This window comes from Bombus terrestris, chromosome 1 (genome assembly GCF_910591885.1).
Source record: "Bombus terrestris chromosome 1, iyBomTerr1.2, whole genome shotgun sequence".
NCBI lineage: Eukaryota > Metazoa > Arthropoda > Insecta > Hymenoptera > Apidae > Bombus > Bombus terrestris.
Window position 1 is genome coordinate 4,115,417 of NC_063269.1, and position 15,994 is coordinate 4,131,410.

General features: G+C 38.0%; 2 protein-coding genes across 2 annotated transcripts in view; one reads left to right on the top strand and one right to left on the bottom strand.

The window, feature by feature from the left end:
- LOC105665845 (lachesin) overlaps positions 1-14,568 on the bottom strand; it is a 288,009-nt gene extending 273,441 nt beyond the window's left edge. Inside the window, exon 1 of the mRNA XM_048407783.1 lies at positions 14,341-14,568. The gene's annotated coding sequence lies outside the window, so the exon portion shown is untranslated. The remainder of the gene's footprint in view (positions 1-14,340) is intronic.
- On the top strand, positions 1,464-9,226 carry LOC100642358 (UDP-glucosyltransferase 2). The gene is made up of 8 exons (XM_003392972.3): positions 1,464-1,959; positions 3,211-3,281; positions 3,356-3,454; positions 3,778-3,917; positions 4,342-4,655; positions 6,207-6,426; positions 8,475-8,694; positions 8,809-9,226. The coding sequence occupies exons 1-8, from the start codon at positions 1,780-1,782 to the stop codon at positions 9,113-9,115; spliced, it is 1,551 nt and encodes a 516-aa protein (XP_003393020.2). The 5' UTR covers positions 1,464-1,779; the 3' UTR covers positions 9,116-9,226.
- Positions 14,569-15,994: the final 1,426 nt, after the last annotated feature.

Below are 15,994 nucleotides of genomic sequence, written 5' to 3' on the forward strand. Positions count from 1 at the left end.
CGTGTTCCGGAATGTCTAACTTGTCAACATTCAGGAGCACCTAAACCCGTACCTCTTCCAGAAAAACGAACCGGAAGTAACGATCGTTTGGAGAAGTATTTTGCGGTAAACGAGAACTCTGCTAGGCAAGATCTTGCAAATGTCGTGAAAATTAACGGTAAGGACGATTATTCCTGAGGAATGGCCGCTGGTAAATGGGGGGACCGATTAAAGGGACGAGTCCTCGTGACTTTTTTCAGGCAACACAAACGATGCACCTTTACGGTGCAACGGTGCGCACAATATCTCGAATTAACGAGGCTCTTCTCGTATTCCAGGTATTATTACGACTCTAAGTAATGAGACGCGTTTAAGCTCGCCGTTACGCCAGCCATGCAAAAATCTTTTGTTTTCGTCCTGAAACGTTTATCTGCCCGACGCGTAATGACGTAACGTTGTAAGTTTTTAATTAACGATTAAACGATATGCATCACGGACCAATGAGTCGGTTCTTTCGTTCTTTATTCCCTTTCTCTCGTTTCTTCTTTCTCTCTTTCTCTTTCTCTCTCTATCTATTTATCCATCTATACATATCTATGTATTTTTCTCTATATCTCTATTTTCTCTTTTTTAGAAAATTACGAGAACGAAGCTACATGGTGTAACTGGTCTATGGGACGTGAAATCTATGTCACATGATCGTCGTTACGTATGTATATGGTCACGATATTGTTACGCAGGCAAAATCGGCTAACACGAAAAAGTAGCATAGTTTTCGCGAAAACAGATGACATTTTTCTCGGTTGAAACTTTTCTTTAGAAATGGTTGACCAATTTTTCTTCGGCCCCAGCGACCGCATCATTCCGTACGCTGAACCGAGCCATTCTCTTGACGGCGAGGCAGAAGCGTACATCGAAGCTAATGGCGCGACTCTCGGTGATTCGTCTCTACCCGACCCTTTTCCCTTCTATGTTTTTTTCCCTTTTCTTATTATTGCTTTCTCGACCGACTCATAATTTACACGTAAATTTCGAAACCATCCGGCGAGAACGATCTCTTTCTTTCCTTCCCTTTTTTCCGGGGACAATCACCTTTTTTGTTTATCGTATATTTTTCGAGGAATTCTATTTACGCGAAGAATCGAAGGAACGAAACTATTTAAATTCTCCATCTATCATGCAAGTTGGCTAAAAGTTTCCAGCTGAAATGCATATTTATTACGTTGCGGAGATGAATAATCCTTAAAAATTTAATGCATAGACAAATATAGACTTATCTTGCCGAATTATTTACGAAAGAATACTGCTATTTAATATTTATAACAGTCGCTGTAATATGGATGTGGAGACGTATCGTATATATTATACGATGACCTTGAAGGAATTGCCTCTTACCACGCGCTAAAGAGATAAGGTAATAGATTCCATGAAATGCTCCATAGCCTCTGAATGACGCTTTTATGTTTCACGCGATGCGATGTATAAAAATATCTATCACTAGTCGAAGCCGGCTTTGCATTATTTCTCCGGCAAGCCGTGCGAGAAACACGCGACCGATGTACAAGCGGTTCACTTATTTATCGTGGCCCCAAGCAAACTGATCGTGAAACATGTTGTGAATTTTTCACGGGGAAGATCGTTCTCTAGCCTCTTCTCCCGCCCTCCAGTCTGCTATATCCCTTTAGAAATTTCTACAAAAGGCGTAACACCAGCAACCTCGATTCTCGTTTAAAAAATTGAAAGACTATTTCTCGTGGCTCGAGTGTATTCTCGAAATACGTTGGTACAACGGTATACAAGATGTTGTCTATGTTGTTGGTGCTTTTACTCTTTCGTCAATTCTCGCCCGCCATTGGATTCAACATCCTCGGAATTTGTCCCAGCGCGAGCTACAGTCACCAGCAACCCTTTCAAGCATTGATGAAAGCTTTGGCGGTTCGTGGACACAACGTTACCGTGATATCAACCATTCCGTCAAAGGTAAGTGCGATTTTTCTCCTCTTTCTTTCTCCCCATTTTTCTTTGCGTTTCCATCTCGTTGACTCTCGATCATCTTTCAATGATATTTCCATCATTCTCCGATGACTGTTTCGCGTATTTGCTCGCCATCTAATCGATTTCCGTTCCCCTTTTTCCATTCTCTTCCCTCTTTCCTACTTTCCTTCTTCCGAATCGGAGAACGGAGGAATTTTATCGAGTTAGAAACAGTTTTAACCATTACCGGCAAAGTATGGCAATTTATACGCAATACAATCACGTTAGAACTTCCGTCATTTATCAGCGTTGGGAAAGTTAGTAAAAAGGCGCGAAAACACTTCTAACAAGGTTATAACGATGGTTTAATAATTCAATAATATCGCGTAGACCGTAGGGAAAAGTTCGAAAAGATATCTCGGATAGGTGTTTGACTCTGTGCTCCACTTTGGCCACGCGTACCTCTCGTGCCTTCTTCCCACGTTCGCTCGGCAGTTCATTTTTACTTCTCTTTCTCTTCTTGTCTCGCTCTACTTCCACTTTTCTCTGGCCCCGATCCGTTTTCGTGTCCCTCTCCTTTACCCTCTCCATAAACTCCGGTTCAAAGTTACGCAAACTTCGTTCGGCTTCAATTTACCCTTACTAACGTTTCTTCTTGTTAAACGCATCTCTTTGTGACCCGATGCTCGCCGTTCTCCGCCTTTTTTTCTATCCACCTTTTCCTTTTTTTCCTCCAGAGAAATCAAGAATTCGATGATACGATGTAAATCAACGACAAATATGCCTGTCATAATTCTCATAAATTCTCGTGACACACACGCGATATTGTCCGTTCCACCAATTGAACGTGACAAACAAATTAACGCAAGCGGGTCTTTCCGATTATCTTTGGACCATTATTGAAGGATATTTACAAAATGATCACGCTACAGTTTCAAGTAATTTCCGAAATCTCGTAGCGAAGATATTTGGTAACAAGCTTCCTACCAATTCATCTACTACGTTCTTAAAATAAATAAGCCACGTTCATCATCCGCTAATCATAATGCAAAAAGTTCGTCATCGAAATTCCACGCACTAATATAAGCGATTATAAAGGTCCGCACAAACAAAATAGATAAAAGAGAGCATTCTGAGAACACTGTCCGAATTATAGAAATCAGAGATTAAACTAAAATATCGCGGTATATGAAAGACTACAAATACATTCAAAATTCGCGATAGGCAGAATTGATACGCGCATATGTGATCTTTCAGCAAGCGATCAAGAACTACGAAGACGTCGATCTGTCGTTTTCCTATCGGAAGAAAGACTGCACCGGGCTAAGGTACGCACGCATCTTTGTGTTACATGAAGAATTTCACGTGCTTAAATCCGTTAAAATATTGATTTTTCTTGCAGGCACATGGGAGCATTCACCCTTCTGCGGAAGAACATGCGAGAGGCGAACGAGCTTTGCGAGGAGCAACTGTTCAGCCCAGCCATCGAGCACCTAATTTCGTAATACAGAATATTCTCATTCTATTTAAGACAGTGCACTAGCGCACGACCGGTGGAATAAAAACAAGTTCATTTCGTAAACTCGTTAAAGCTGGAATAGGAGAAGAAAAAGTGCACCGGCGCAATTTTCTTCCGTGAGCCGTAGAAAATTACCGGCATCACACCGGCCGTTGCTTGCTATTGCCATTTATGCCGAGAGCGGGGGGGAGGGAGGGGGAGAAACGACAACCGGCCAAAGAAATTACAGTAATTCCATCGCGTTGCAACTTCATCGGTTGAAGCTAATCTCGAAATCGCGGTGCGGTATTCTTCTTTTTTTTCAGGAGGAATAAGAGCTTCGACGCGGTTGTTATAGAACAGTTGTGGTACCAATGCTACTACGCCCTCGTCAAGCATTACAATTCACCGGTTCTAATCGGATTCCTGAGCGTTGGAAACCTACCATACGTTATGGACTCCGTTGGTAAGCGTACTATACGTATATTTATATAGGATAAACGTTATCGAAAATATGAGGCGGAAAAAGACTACGGCAGTAGAGTCCGACGGTCTGGCCGCGCTCATCTCGCGACGTCTTTTTCTACCGTTTTCGTGCCTCGCTTGGTCAGAATATCGTGAAGCGAGCCCGAAATTGACGTAAATTGTCGATAAAGTAGAAAGTGCGAGCAATCGGAGCAGAGAGACAGCTTTCGTAGAAAAGAATAGATCGCTCAGTAGTGCTTTAACCTGTACCGATTTCGTATCAGATGAGAATTAAGGAGACAGAACCACGCTACCTAGTCGTTTCTTTCCGCGGTAAAAGAGAATCGAATGTTTCTTTTTCTTGATCGTCACTTATATATATATATAATGATTCTTTATATATATATGTTGATTTTTACTTTTAGGAAATCCTGACGACCCGCTGTTGAACCCCGACATGGCATATCCATTCACGAATAAAATGAGCCTGAACGAACGTATATGGAACATCGTCTATACAACGTGGACCAGAATGTACTATAAATACTGGCATTTACCGAGGGCTCAGGAGATCGTTAACAAGTGGATGCCTGACGTTTCGATCGAGGACATCGACAGAAACTTCAGTCTAGTGATATTGGGAAACAATCACGTATTCGGATATCCGAAACCGCTGCTGCCAAATGTAATCGAGGTTCACAGTCTCCAGATCACGGAGAAAAGGGAAACCTTGCCCAAGGTATCGACGGAATTCCTAAGCTACCCCATTAAATCGTAAAACCGTACAATTGCTCACTGGTAGGTAAATCCTAGAGATATTGCTTGACAAATTCCTAACGTGACGTTGTTTTCTCTACGAAACTCATCTATAAGCTGATCTAACAACAAAATAATCGTTGTTGATTCGTCGATTGCTTCGTCATTCGTCGATCATACGATAATTCGTCGATTCCCCGACAAATTCAAAGTCGAGCGCTTTCACGCCACTTTCTCCGTCAAGCCAACCCTATAAGCTGATCTAACGTCCAAGTTTCAAGGAGTCATGATCGATTCTTCCATCATTCGGTGATGTCGACGCACGATGCAAGACGCGATATTGCGAAACTTAAATTCAGTCAACGATTACGGATATTATTCCTTGCGGGACGCGGCGGGCGTTATTTCGCGTACTTTTGCCGCAGCAAAGGGTAGAATTCTATACCGCGAGCAGGGAGAATGATTTCTCCGGGGGAAAATACGTAGCAGTCTCTCAGGTAACCGGTATAGGAGAAAGTTTACCCACGGCTCGGCATTGCGACGCGAAAGTAAAGGTCATTGCTATTTACCGTCTCCCGCTCTACCCTTTACCTTTCACACCGAACTGCGAAAGAAAATATTTCTCGAAAGATATTTTCCAGCCTCCTGGTTCGTTTCCTCCGACAAGAAAAATCCAGATACCAGTGTCGTTTCTCGCCGATTCTTTCTGCCTTCTCCAAACAACCACCGGCACACGCCTAAACCCTCGTGTATACCGCGACACGTCGATGAGAATTATCCAACAAACCGACGTTCATTCGGACGTTAGAGCACGTTTTTCGAGATACACCATCCCCCGAAACGCAGTTGCATCCGTATCACGTGGAATTAATGCGAAACATTGAGATGCATAACGTGATCGCTATCCACGTGCATGTTCGCTTCGCTAGAGAGTCCTACTGTCCGCTGTAATTAATATAACAATACCTTCTACTCCACGTGAGGTGCGTGTATCATTCTCTTGTCCCGAAATTTTTTCAATATGAAACCTCCCTTTGTTTTTCAAGAGCTATCTCCTCCGATTGTTGCAAAATTGTTTCTATCGTCGTGTTAGTACGTAGAAATTAACTCGTGCTCGTTAAAAATTAGGGAATATAATTTTAAAACACACAAGGAGGAACAGTTTCGATTGTTGATATCACACGACTCTAAAAATAGACTGGAGATTTCTAAAACTCTAAAAACATCTGCAGTCATAACATATACCTTTCCGCTGATTTCATAACAAAGATGTCTCGAACACTATTTTTTACAGTTACCTTGAAACGTAAAATTATTTATATCACCTTCTTTAGATAAGTAAACCTGTGGCAGTAAGTCGTTTGTTTCTTCACAATTCAACGCATTAATCGTGTACTTATTTAATAAAATCCAGAAATTTATAAACAATGAAGTTAATCGGCTTTGCATGTACGTCGCTTCTATATCTTGACATTTCTAACTAAAATTCTTTCAGCAGAATCGAGGTTAACGTTCGATGTATTGTTAACGATAGGACATTGAAGAATTCCTAGACAAGGCGGAGCACGGGGCGATCTATTTCTCCCTAGGCTCGAATCTGCAAACTCATCAGTTGCCAGTCGGCCCTTTGACCGCATTGTGTAACGCGCTCAGCTCGCTCAGGCAAAGAGTTCTATGGAAACACTCCGGAGACATGGCCATTCATCCAGCCAACATCAAATTTGTGAAGTGGGCACCCCAGCAAGCGATTCTCGGTAAGGCTACCGAAGGCTAAGCTGACCCTTCGCTTCCTCGCGGCTCCTTTGAGCGAGACTTAGATTGACCGCTTCGGGATATGTCCGTTTTATAGCTTAGCTTCTAGACATCGCTTGCGTGCGCACACAAGAATCGTTATCCCAACGATGAAAATGCCTTAAGAACGTTAACGCGATGGAAAAGGAACGAAGTGATTAATCGCGTCGTAACGAACAGATAATTTATGCCTCGGTTAAATTATTCCCTGATAAACCGATGAATAGAGTAAATTGTGCTCGTTAAGTATTATACAATGCATTCATTGATTCCCTCGGACGCAAGACACGACATTTTTTAGAGATCATTAGAGACTCTTTTCTTTTTTATTCTCTTCTCTTTCCTCTGTTTTTTCCTTCTTCTTTTTTATTTCATCTCTCCTTCGAAATAAGAAACTTTTTGCGTAATTGTCTACGGTGCTCGTAAGTACGTGTTTGTTCGTTAATTATAGTATTTCCGTTTGATTTACATACACAACTCGTCAAAACTCGTCACGACGGTCTGTTCGTTAAACAGGATTCAACGGCGAGCAAAGGCTCGCGCAGATACTTAATGAAGTTGCTGACGACTTTGCAGGTCCTTTCATTTGGAAGGGATGTTAATTTTCTCGGGTAACCAAGTGCTGTATAACGACCTCGTCCACGCTCATTTTTAAATGATCACGCGTCAAATGCGACTCGCGCGCGATACAATTTCCTTTTATACCTTTTCTCTATTTCCTACCAAAATTCAACTCGTTTCAAACGTTCGAGATTTTTCAAACAAAAGTCAAAACACCAGCGTACAAATCGGATAGAAATACGTAAAAAGGAGCTAAATAATTCGAACAAGAGAAGGAGAGTGAGAGAGAAGTACATGCGAAGTATCGAACGATTTTGTTATTACGAAAGTTAATTGCCGATGCATTTTGGAAACCCAGTGGCACGATCGAGAAAAGATAAACGACGATACTCCATTGAATCCAGGGAAAGGACGATTTACAGGATTCATTGCGAAACGAAAAGATAACTCATGACACGGCAGCAAAATTCTCTCGGGAAATTTTGACAAACAACTCGGCATCGTTCGCGGTAACGTCCGGACTCGATGCAAATGCAAGCAAGCGCGAACTTTCGTATACATTGACAGACAGGTTACGTTCACCACCCCTTCCCTAAATCTCTCCCCACCGTAGAACGCGTATTAAAGGTGGAAATGCGAAATGTAACTGGTGGGCGTCATGCAAATAATGAGAATTTCAATTCAATTGCCTATTACGGTTCACGTAGTTCCGAAATTCAACACGTCGGATGATTTCAATGAAACTTTCCTGTGGACGTAATACGTTTCAAGCTTCCTGATCGTTCACTATGTTTCACAAATTTGACGCTCTCACCGCCGTGGAAAAATGATCGTTTCGCCGTTAACTATGAAAATAAAAGAACAACGAGAGACCGATACACTTTTCGCTTTGTCTTTTTATATCGCTCCTGTGGTCTCTTCTTTGTTTCATAAAGCTTAAAGTTATTAACAGAAATTACGAAAAGACGATGTTTTCAAATTTCTACGTGAATTTTTCGTTGAAATATCGTAAATTGTCCAAGTATGAATGTTTCAAATGCGTAAATCTGTTAAATTTTGCATAACTGTTTCACATTCAGATATATTAAAAATTTTGTAATCTTTAAATTTTATTTCACCATCGAAACGTTGAGTACCTGGCTCTCCCGTTTCTTTGCCTTACGCTGTTTTACTAGATAATTATTAAAGAGCCATTCTCTATAACGTAAATACGAGAGCAAGCTCATACAGCTTTAATAACTTGCTAAATATTTACCGAGTATGTGCGAAATGAAATGATAAAATATACAATTATCCGAACGAAGGTTTGAAGCACTCCTTTATTTCTTACATATCGATTTGTTTTTCATCTATGTTCGAGTATAGTCTTAAAGCTCGAGAGAGGATAATCTGCAAAGACGCCGCTTTACTTCAGCCTAATCCACGATACTAACATTGCTTCCATATATAGCACATCCGAAATTGATGGTCTACGTGATGCAAGGTGGATTGCAGTCGTTGCAAGAGGCGGTGTACTATTCCGTGCCGGTAGTTGCCATTCCCTTTTTCGGGGATCAACTTTTCAACGCGCGTAAAATTCTGGATGCTGGTATCGGGCTTACGTTGAACATTGATACCATCACCGAAGAGTCCGTCGTCCGGACTTTGACCGAAGTTATAGAGAATAAAACGTGAGTGACTGATAGAACGATTTTTTCAAATTCACGGCAGACATACTTTTTAAATTCTAAAACAGAATCTTCGATTGTCGTTAAAAGTGTATAAAACTAACATTACGCTTGCAGATACTACAACAATATCAAAGAGATGTCGGAGATTGTAAAAGATGAATTGATAAAGCCAATGGACCGAGCTATATGGAATGTGGAGCACGTGATCAAATTTTCCAAATCGAAACATTTGCGTTACTACGGCCATGATATATCGTTGATAGATTACTATGCAACGATAGCGATCCTTATCCTGCCCTTATTTTTCATAATATGCTACGTTTGTTTCGTGCTTAATAATTTGGGAGACAAGAGAAAACGTTCTTCGTTCAATTGTACGAAAGATCGAATTAAATTCTTTGCACGATCAAAAGTGGAATAATTACGATACCTTTAACAAAGGCAAGATAATTGTAAGTTCACTATTATGTAATAAATTTCATTCGATAGTGTTTGATCGTGGCTAAATTTTCAAATAAACATTGTTAAAATACTTTGTAATAGTTACACTTTATTCGCCGTTGTTAAAACATTTAAAAGAGCTCGTTTTATGATTCGTAACTTTTAAAGTACCATCGATTATTAACTAAGAGAATAGAATTATCATTGTACGGAAACCTTAAACTGTAATATCGACTGTCGATTAGACGACAGTCCAAGGCGACAATTACGTTGATCGATTCTGTTCAGATTGATCATTAATTGCATTTTTTAAATACGAAAGTACCATTTGAAATAAACCTTGTCAAAAATTGGATGCAATACACGAAGGATGAGAGAGAAAGAAAAAATAAATACGTAATCCTTCCCTCGCAGAAGTAATTTATTGTGACGAACGAAAAGTTCGTTCGTTTTTGAAAAGATGTCGCTGTATTGTTTCGATACATAATCGTTTCTTAATTTTATGAACTTTTATAGCCAAATCAGACAACTTTATTTCCATAGCAGTGAAAATTAACTGAGAGTTAAACAAAAGAAGAGGAAGGATAAAATGTGTCCCACACAAAATTAGCTATTACATAAAATATAGTACATTACACCATGCTATATTATAATAATTAAGGCTGCCTCATCACAAATCTAACTCAATTCAAAAGCAATCTACCTAGTTGTAAAAATTTAACGTAAACGTATACCATGTACCGAACTGTAAGTCTAACTGAACCTACCTATCTATAAAAATGTAAAAGTTGTGTAAGTTCTACCTACATAGATATGTCTTTATCTCTGAAGATTTCGAACTACCTTTGAAAACTTTGAATATCCAACACAATACCTCTCTATCTAATAATATCTATCCTGCAAAGGTTTCCGAAACAATTAAAATCGGTGTAGTTTAAGTCAGATATAAGATCTGTTACGTATAAATTAAACAATATTTCTATAAGCCCTATCTATAGAAGATCTAAAGGTTTTGTTTTGTAGATCCTATCTAATGTCTAAAAATTTCCTTTTGGGTCCTACCTATGTAAGAATGCGAACGTAGTAATGACAAAGTCAAGGGATATTGTATGAATCCTCTTGAATCGACGTCACAAAAGACTCTGAAACAAATGTGTGAAAGATTGGGGACATTCTGAGTATAATTACTTCCCAATTGATAAGACTCAAACATTATTTCGTAATATTTAATATCTGGCACCTTTCTTTTGTCTATCTTCTTTAATTCATATTTCTCTCGTTCTTTTGATCCTTTAGCATACATATATTAGACGCTATTAAATATTGAAATGCGTAACTGGTACTTCCTGTAAGTCTGAAACAAACTCATTTGCAGGATTAGCACTTAAGGAAATAAAGTATTCTGCTTACCAATTTCATTCAATTATTTTTGAGTTTTAGCAAAGATAAAGAATGTTAATAAAAAAAATTTCACTACAATACTCCGCTGTGTACTTACAACTTCATACACGTGGGTACATTATACCAATAACAGAGTTCTGTGTTTTAGTAATTATAGGAATGTTACAGTTAACAAAGGAATATGTTTTTCTAGCAATATTTTCAGTAACAAACGCAGGAATGGGGGACGCTGAAAACGAAACAATACAGTAGCCAGAAGGGCGACTAAAATTCAATCGTCTTCCACTCTATATAAACCCGAGCAAAAATCCATGAGTGGGATATTCTTTCTGTCTCGCAACGCTAATTTAATATTTATAAAACAGAAAATTCTGAAAATCAAACGCGAAGAGTACTTCGTCCTTTTCATCATTTACAAATAAACAAAAAAGAGAAAAAAGGACTAGCAATTCCCGAAAGTTGGTACACAACACTGATAAAAATTAATCTATGCACTCGTATCTAACAAATACGCAATACTAATTGCGGGAGGTCTCGGTGCAACGTATTGTACGTTGCTGATGCACGACCACTTTTGTACAGCCTTCTCAGCTGTATCGGGTGATCCAGGAGCGGAAACAGTCTTCCACATATCCAGTGGAAGGATATTGAGCATTTTGTAAACGCAACACTACTTGAAAAAAAAAACAGAAAACGCGATCGTATCATCGCAACACTAATAGGGAAAACAATTAGAAATCGCGATGGGATAGTATCGCAACACTAATCCTTAAAATGAATCCGATGAAAATAAATTACTATCTATTGTATGAACAAAAAGCTACTTCAAATATTCGAAGATTGCAAAATTAGTTAAAAGATAACGTTTGTAAGATCTAATTTCAAATAACAGAAAATAAAATAGATTCTAATATGTATAATTCTCTAAAAAATTCTAGGAAAATTAAAATTGCAAAACACATTCACGATATCATAGTTCGTGACGCTAAAACAAATACGCGATTATCATCTTTTCGCAACTCTAATTCATACCGAAATTAATCTCTCGCAACGCTAATAAGAAATACCGCGATTTGCTCGATACGATGATGAGTCGACATGTAGATCGGCCCAAAAAAAGTACAACTACAGATACTAAAAGCGAGCACAGTGACAAAGTAGTAACAAGAATGACTTTCCATTTTCTGGATGATCCAGAGGATGGAAAGCCATTAGTAGTTGCCCTCTTCTATGGCAAATTTGCCGGGCCTCTTCAGCTCTTAGCCTCTTCTTTCATCGGGCGCAATGCCCGCTGAAACTTAAATTTAAGCTCGAGTCTTTCTAATCGTGAAACAAAAAATATCTTACAAAAGTGAAATAAAGAAGTAAACCGCGGAAGCTGACTGAATCGCACATGGACGACCAACGATCATAGCGATCGTTGCTCGTTCGCATGTACGTGCTCGAGCAATACGTTCGTTTCGACCCTACCGCGAACTAAGACGCGACCGCGACCGCGGAATTCGAAGAATAGATAGGCAAAGCCAGAGACGAGGCCATTCTGCACTCGCGCCAGTTTCACCGTCGACTCTTCGAATTAGATTTCCAGAAACAGGTTGGTCACTCGAAAACGCGCCTACCCGACCAGAGACTGTGCCAACCTGCCCGGCCCTACCTACTTATACTTAACAGGCACGCAAAAAAATATGCTACCTATCCTACCTAACTCTATATTTAAAAAATGGCAAAACAAGCACACCAACACATCCACTCCACGATTCTCACACATACAGCCGGGCGCAAGAGCCTACACTAGAGAGGACGTCCCGGGACGCCTCCGACACCCGGGGTTCGACATACAACTTGCACGCTCTAATTTACGTACCATTTTCCTGAAATCGACTGACGAAGGCTAGCGGTCATTGCGTAAAACGTAATAAAATCTGTATGTCTATATTTCACGTATTATTTTATTCTTTCATTCGGTGTTCTATTGTAACTAAACTTAGAACCATGCATAATAATGCATAATTGATGGCAACATTAATGTAGTATCGGGGCCAAAAGGCCTAAGGTATCGGCCGAACTGTAAACAAAGTACCGTTTAGCATCAATGTACCGTTGGGTCCTTTAAGTGGACAGTTTACGTGAAAAGGCTGCGTGACCTTGATCACGGGGGTTTCGGGATACCTGTTCCGAAGAACGGGAAAAGGCAGAGTGCGCAGAGTGCGCAGAGTGCGCAGAGTGCGCAGAGTGCGCAGAGTGCGCAGAGTGCGCAGAGTGCGCAGAGTGCGCAGAGTGCGCAGAGTGCGCAGAGTGCGCAGAGTGCGCAGAGTGCGCAGAGTGTGCAGAGTGTGCAGAGCGTGTAGAGTGTGCAGAGTGTGCAGAGGGTGTAGAGTGTAGAGAGTGTGGAAAGCGTGTGTAGTGTGCGGAGTGGGCAGAGCTTGAGTTGGGAAGCAGAAAGCCGCATGCGAGAATAGAACGTAGAACCGCATTGTAATCATTTCGTTGCTCTTAATAATATATATTAAATCAAAACATCATTACTTGTCCTTTCTCTCTAAGACCCATTTGGATACTACATTAATGTATAATCACATCTGATTGTGTATTACGATATTCTTATCACAAATTGTGATTGCATTGTTACATCGATGCAATTAATATATGAATATCTTAAATATTTCACGTTATAGCAGATGGGACGATAATAAAAACGACGCAATTCCACAACCTAATCACACATACATGTGGAAAATACGCCGTGCACGATACACTAACACGTCGTCAGTCGCTGAGAAATTTTTGCAACATTATAAATTATCATCGTGCCCAATGTCTTTCTCCCACCCAAGTAGCACCTGGGCACGTGAATGAGATCTTGACAGTAGACACAGAAAAGGTTAAACCTGAAAATCCTGAACTAAAAAGATTAGTTTGTCTATTTTGTATCCAACGGACTAATATTTCTTGATTTTGTATTTTGTTACTGTGTTTCAAATTACAATGGCTCTACTTTATTTTAATAAATCTTTGATATTTCAATACTACAGCAAAGATTAATACTGTACAAGAAACGTATTTATTAAGAAATAAGACTAAAAAATGGAATAATTGACTCTAAATTTAATAATAGGATAGAAATAACCTCAGACGATCTCTTCATCAAAGCACATTTTCGAAAATGCATAAACAGTGTTCAAACTTGTTGCTTTGATTAAAAAATCTGTCTGGCGCGAAATTTCTTCTTGCACATAAAATTTCATATATTTTTGTACGGAAAACATTGAACTTTAACTTATATTTTAGATCCTGCTGAAGTTTATAATAGGTGAAGTTAAATAATCAAATGTGACTTAGTATTGTCAAAAAAGAGAAAATGGAACCGAAGATTATTTATTGTATTGTATTGTCATTATCATTATATAACAAATGCAATTTTTATAGCAACGAAGTCGGAGGGCATCCGACTTCTTCGCTTCAACGAGATCATGTCAATATCTAATTTTTGTTCCTTTTTTTTTTCAAATTCATTGCTTCATATAGATTAAGTATATTTCATTCATTCACGCACGAATATATTCTCAAATATAAATTAATTATTAGAAAACTATTTATTAGAATCGCGATGTGCAAGATCCTATCCTGAGCTAATATATCAAAACTTGGAAAAAAGATGTTACTATTCATGGATATAATAAATATCCGCGGTCACTATGCTCGCAAGAAGTTCTACGTAATACAATCAGTCACCCGTATCGATTCGGACCTTTGGTCCTACGATATGATTGAGCGACCAGAGGAACAGAAATGCATACGACTCACCATTAGATGCGGAGAACGTTGCCATCGATGCTACACCAGCCCGAGAAAATTCATCAAGAAAACCAACGTCATCGAAAACTGTTGAAAAAGCCCATGGTGTAAGTGGAGACTGTGAAGAATCTGTTACAAAACATAGAATATTATAATTTGTTTTTAGAGACACAATGTTCATTGCTTAAAAAATTTAAGATAATAGAAAATTGCTATTTATTAAACTTGAAGGAATGAAATTGAAACTCTCATGACTTTTTACTCATATTAGGGATATATTTTTTATTCTGTAGTTGCTATTAAAACTATTGAAGTTATTTTACATTCACTACAAACTATGGAAAATAAAATTAAGTCAAGTATAATGTGAAAAAATACTTATATTCTTAGCTTTTGAAACACTGTGAAGTTTCCGCTATAGAGTAGAAGGAAATCAGGACTGTACAAAATCTGCAACAAAACATAAAACATTATGATTGATTGCTGATTATTTGGAAAATTGCTAATTTAGTAATTAAGTAAAAATAGTAGTTTAGTAATAATAAAGATTGAAATTCCAATAAACTTTGATAAGTATAAAAACTGAGATACTAAAACTCTAATATATAAATTTGAAATCTATAAATTGTGAACTTAATGATTTTTTAAGCATTTCAGATATTTGTACCTTGTAATACGATATTAACAATTTAACATTCTATTTTAATTCAGTAGAAGAATAGATTTCAATCTACCGAAGTTCAATCAAATCAATTCAATCAAATTTTACTCCTTAATTAGTAGTATTTAAAACAACATATACAGAATAGAATTAATTGAGGTATGGAATACAAAGATATTTACATTCTTGTCTATCAAGCCATCATTAGATCTTCCCGAGATGGTAAGAAGAAGTTGAGCCTATGATATATCTATAACAAAACATAAAATATTATAATTTGTTCTTAAAACTACACTTTGTTGATTATTTGAAGTATTTAAGATAATAAAAGATAAAACGTCATTAAACTTGAAACTGTAACTTAAACTTGAAACTGTAACTTAAACTTGGAAAACCATATTGGAATCTTATTTTATTCTCCTCTATGTGGACAAGATTAAAAACAAACTGTAACTGTAAATAAAGACTAATTGTAATAAACTCTAGTAAATATAACAAATGAGACTCTAATATAAATGTTTGAAATCTATGAATTGAGAATTCAATAATTTCTGATGCATGTCAAACAATTTTGTAGTTGAATATTAACGCTTTAAGAACTCATTTCAATAAAAAAAAACATTTACGTCTTTTCAAATAATCAATTTTGTTTTTTAATTAACAATAATTTAAACAAAATAAAAAAATTAAATAAATTGAAGTACGGTATATAAAACTACTTACATTTTTGAGCTCCTGAAAAGGCTTTATCCTCTTGAAAGATGCACTGACTCTAATACCGAAAATGTACATTGGAAAAGATATTAGAAGAAAAAAAAGTAAAAATAAAAGACTACGTCAACACGACCGGTTAAATTATAATCGACGAACAAGAACTTTAATATCGCTTGCAAATTTACTTGATAAAAATTGACTACATTCGCGTCCAGTTATTTGATCGAATTTATAAATGATTTAAAAATATTTAAATAAACTAAATACTGCGTAGCAAACACTGACTCT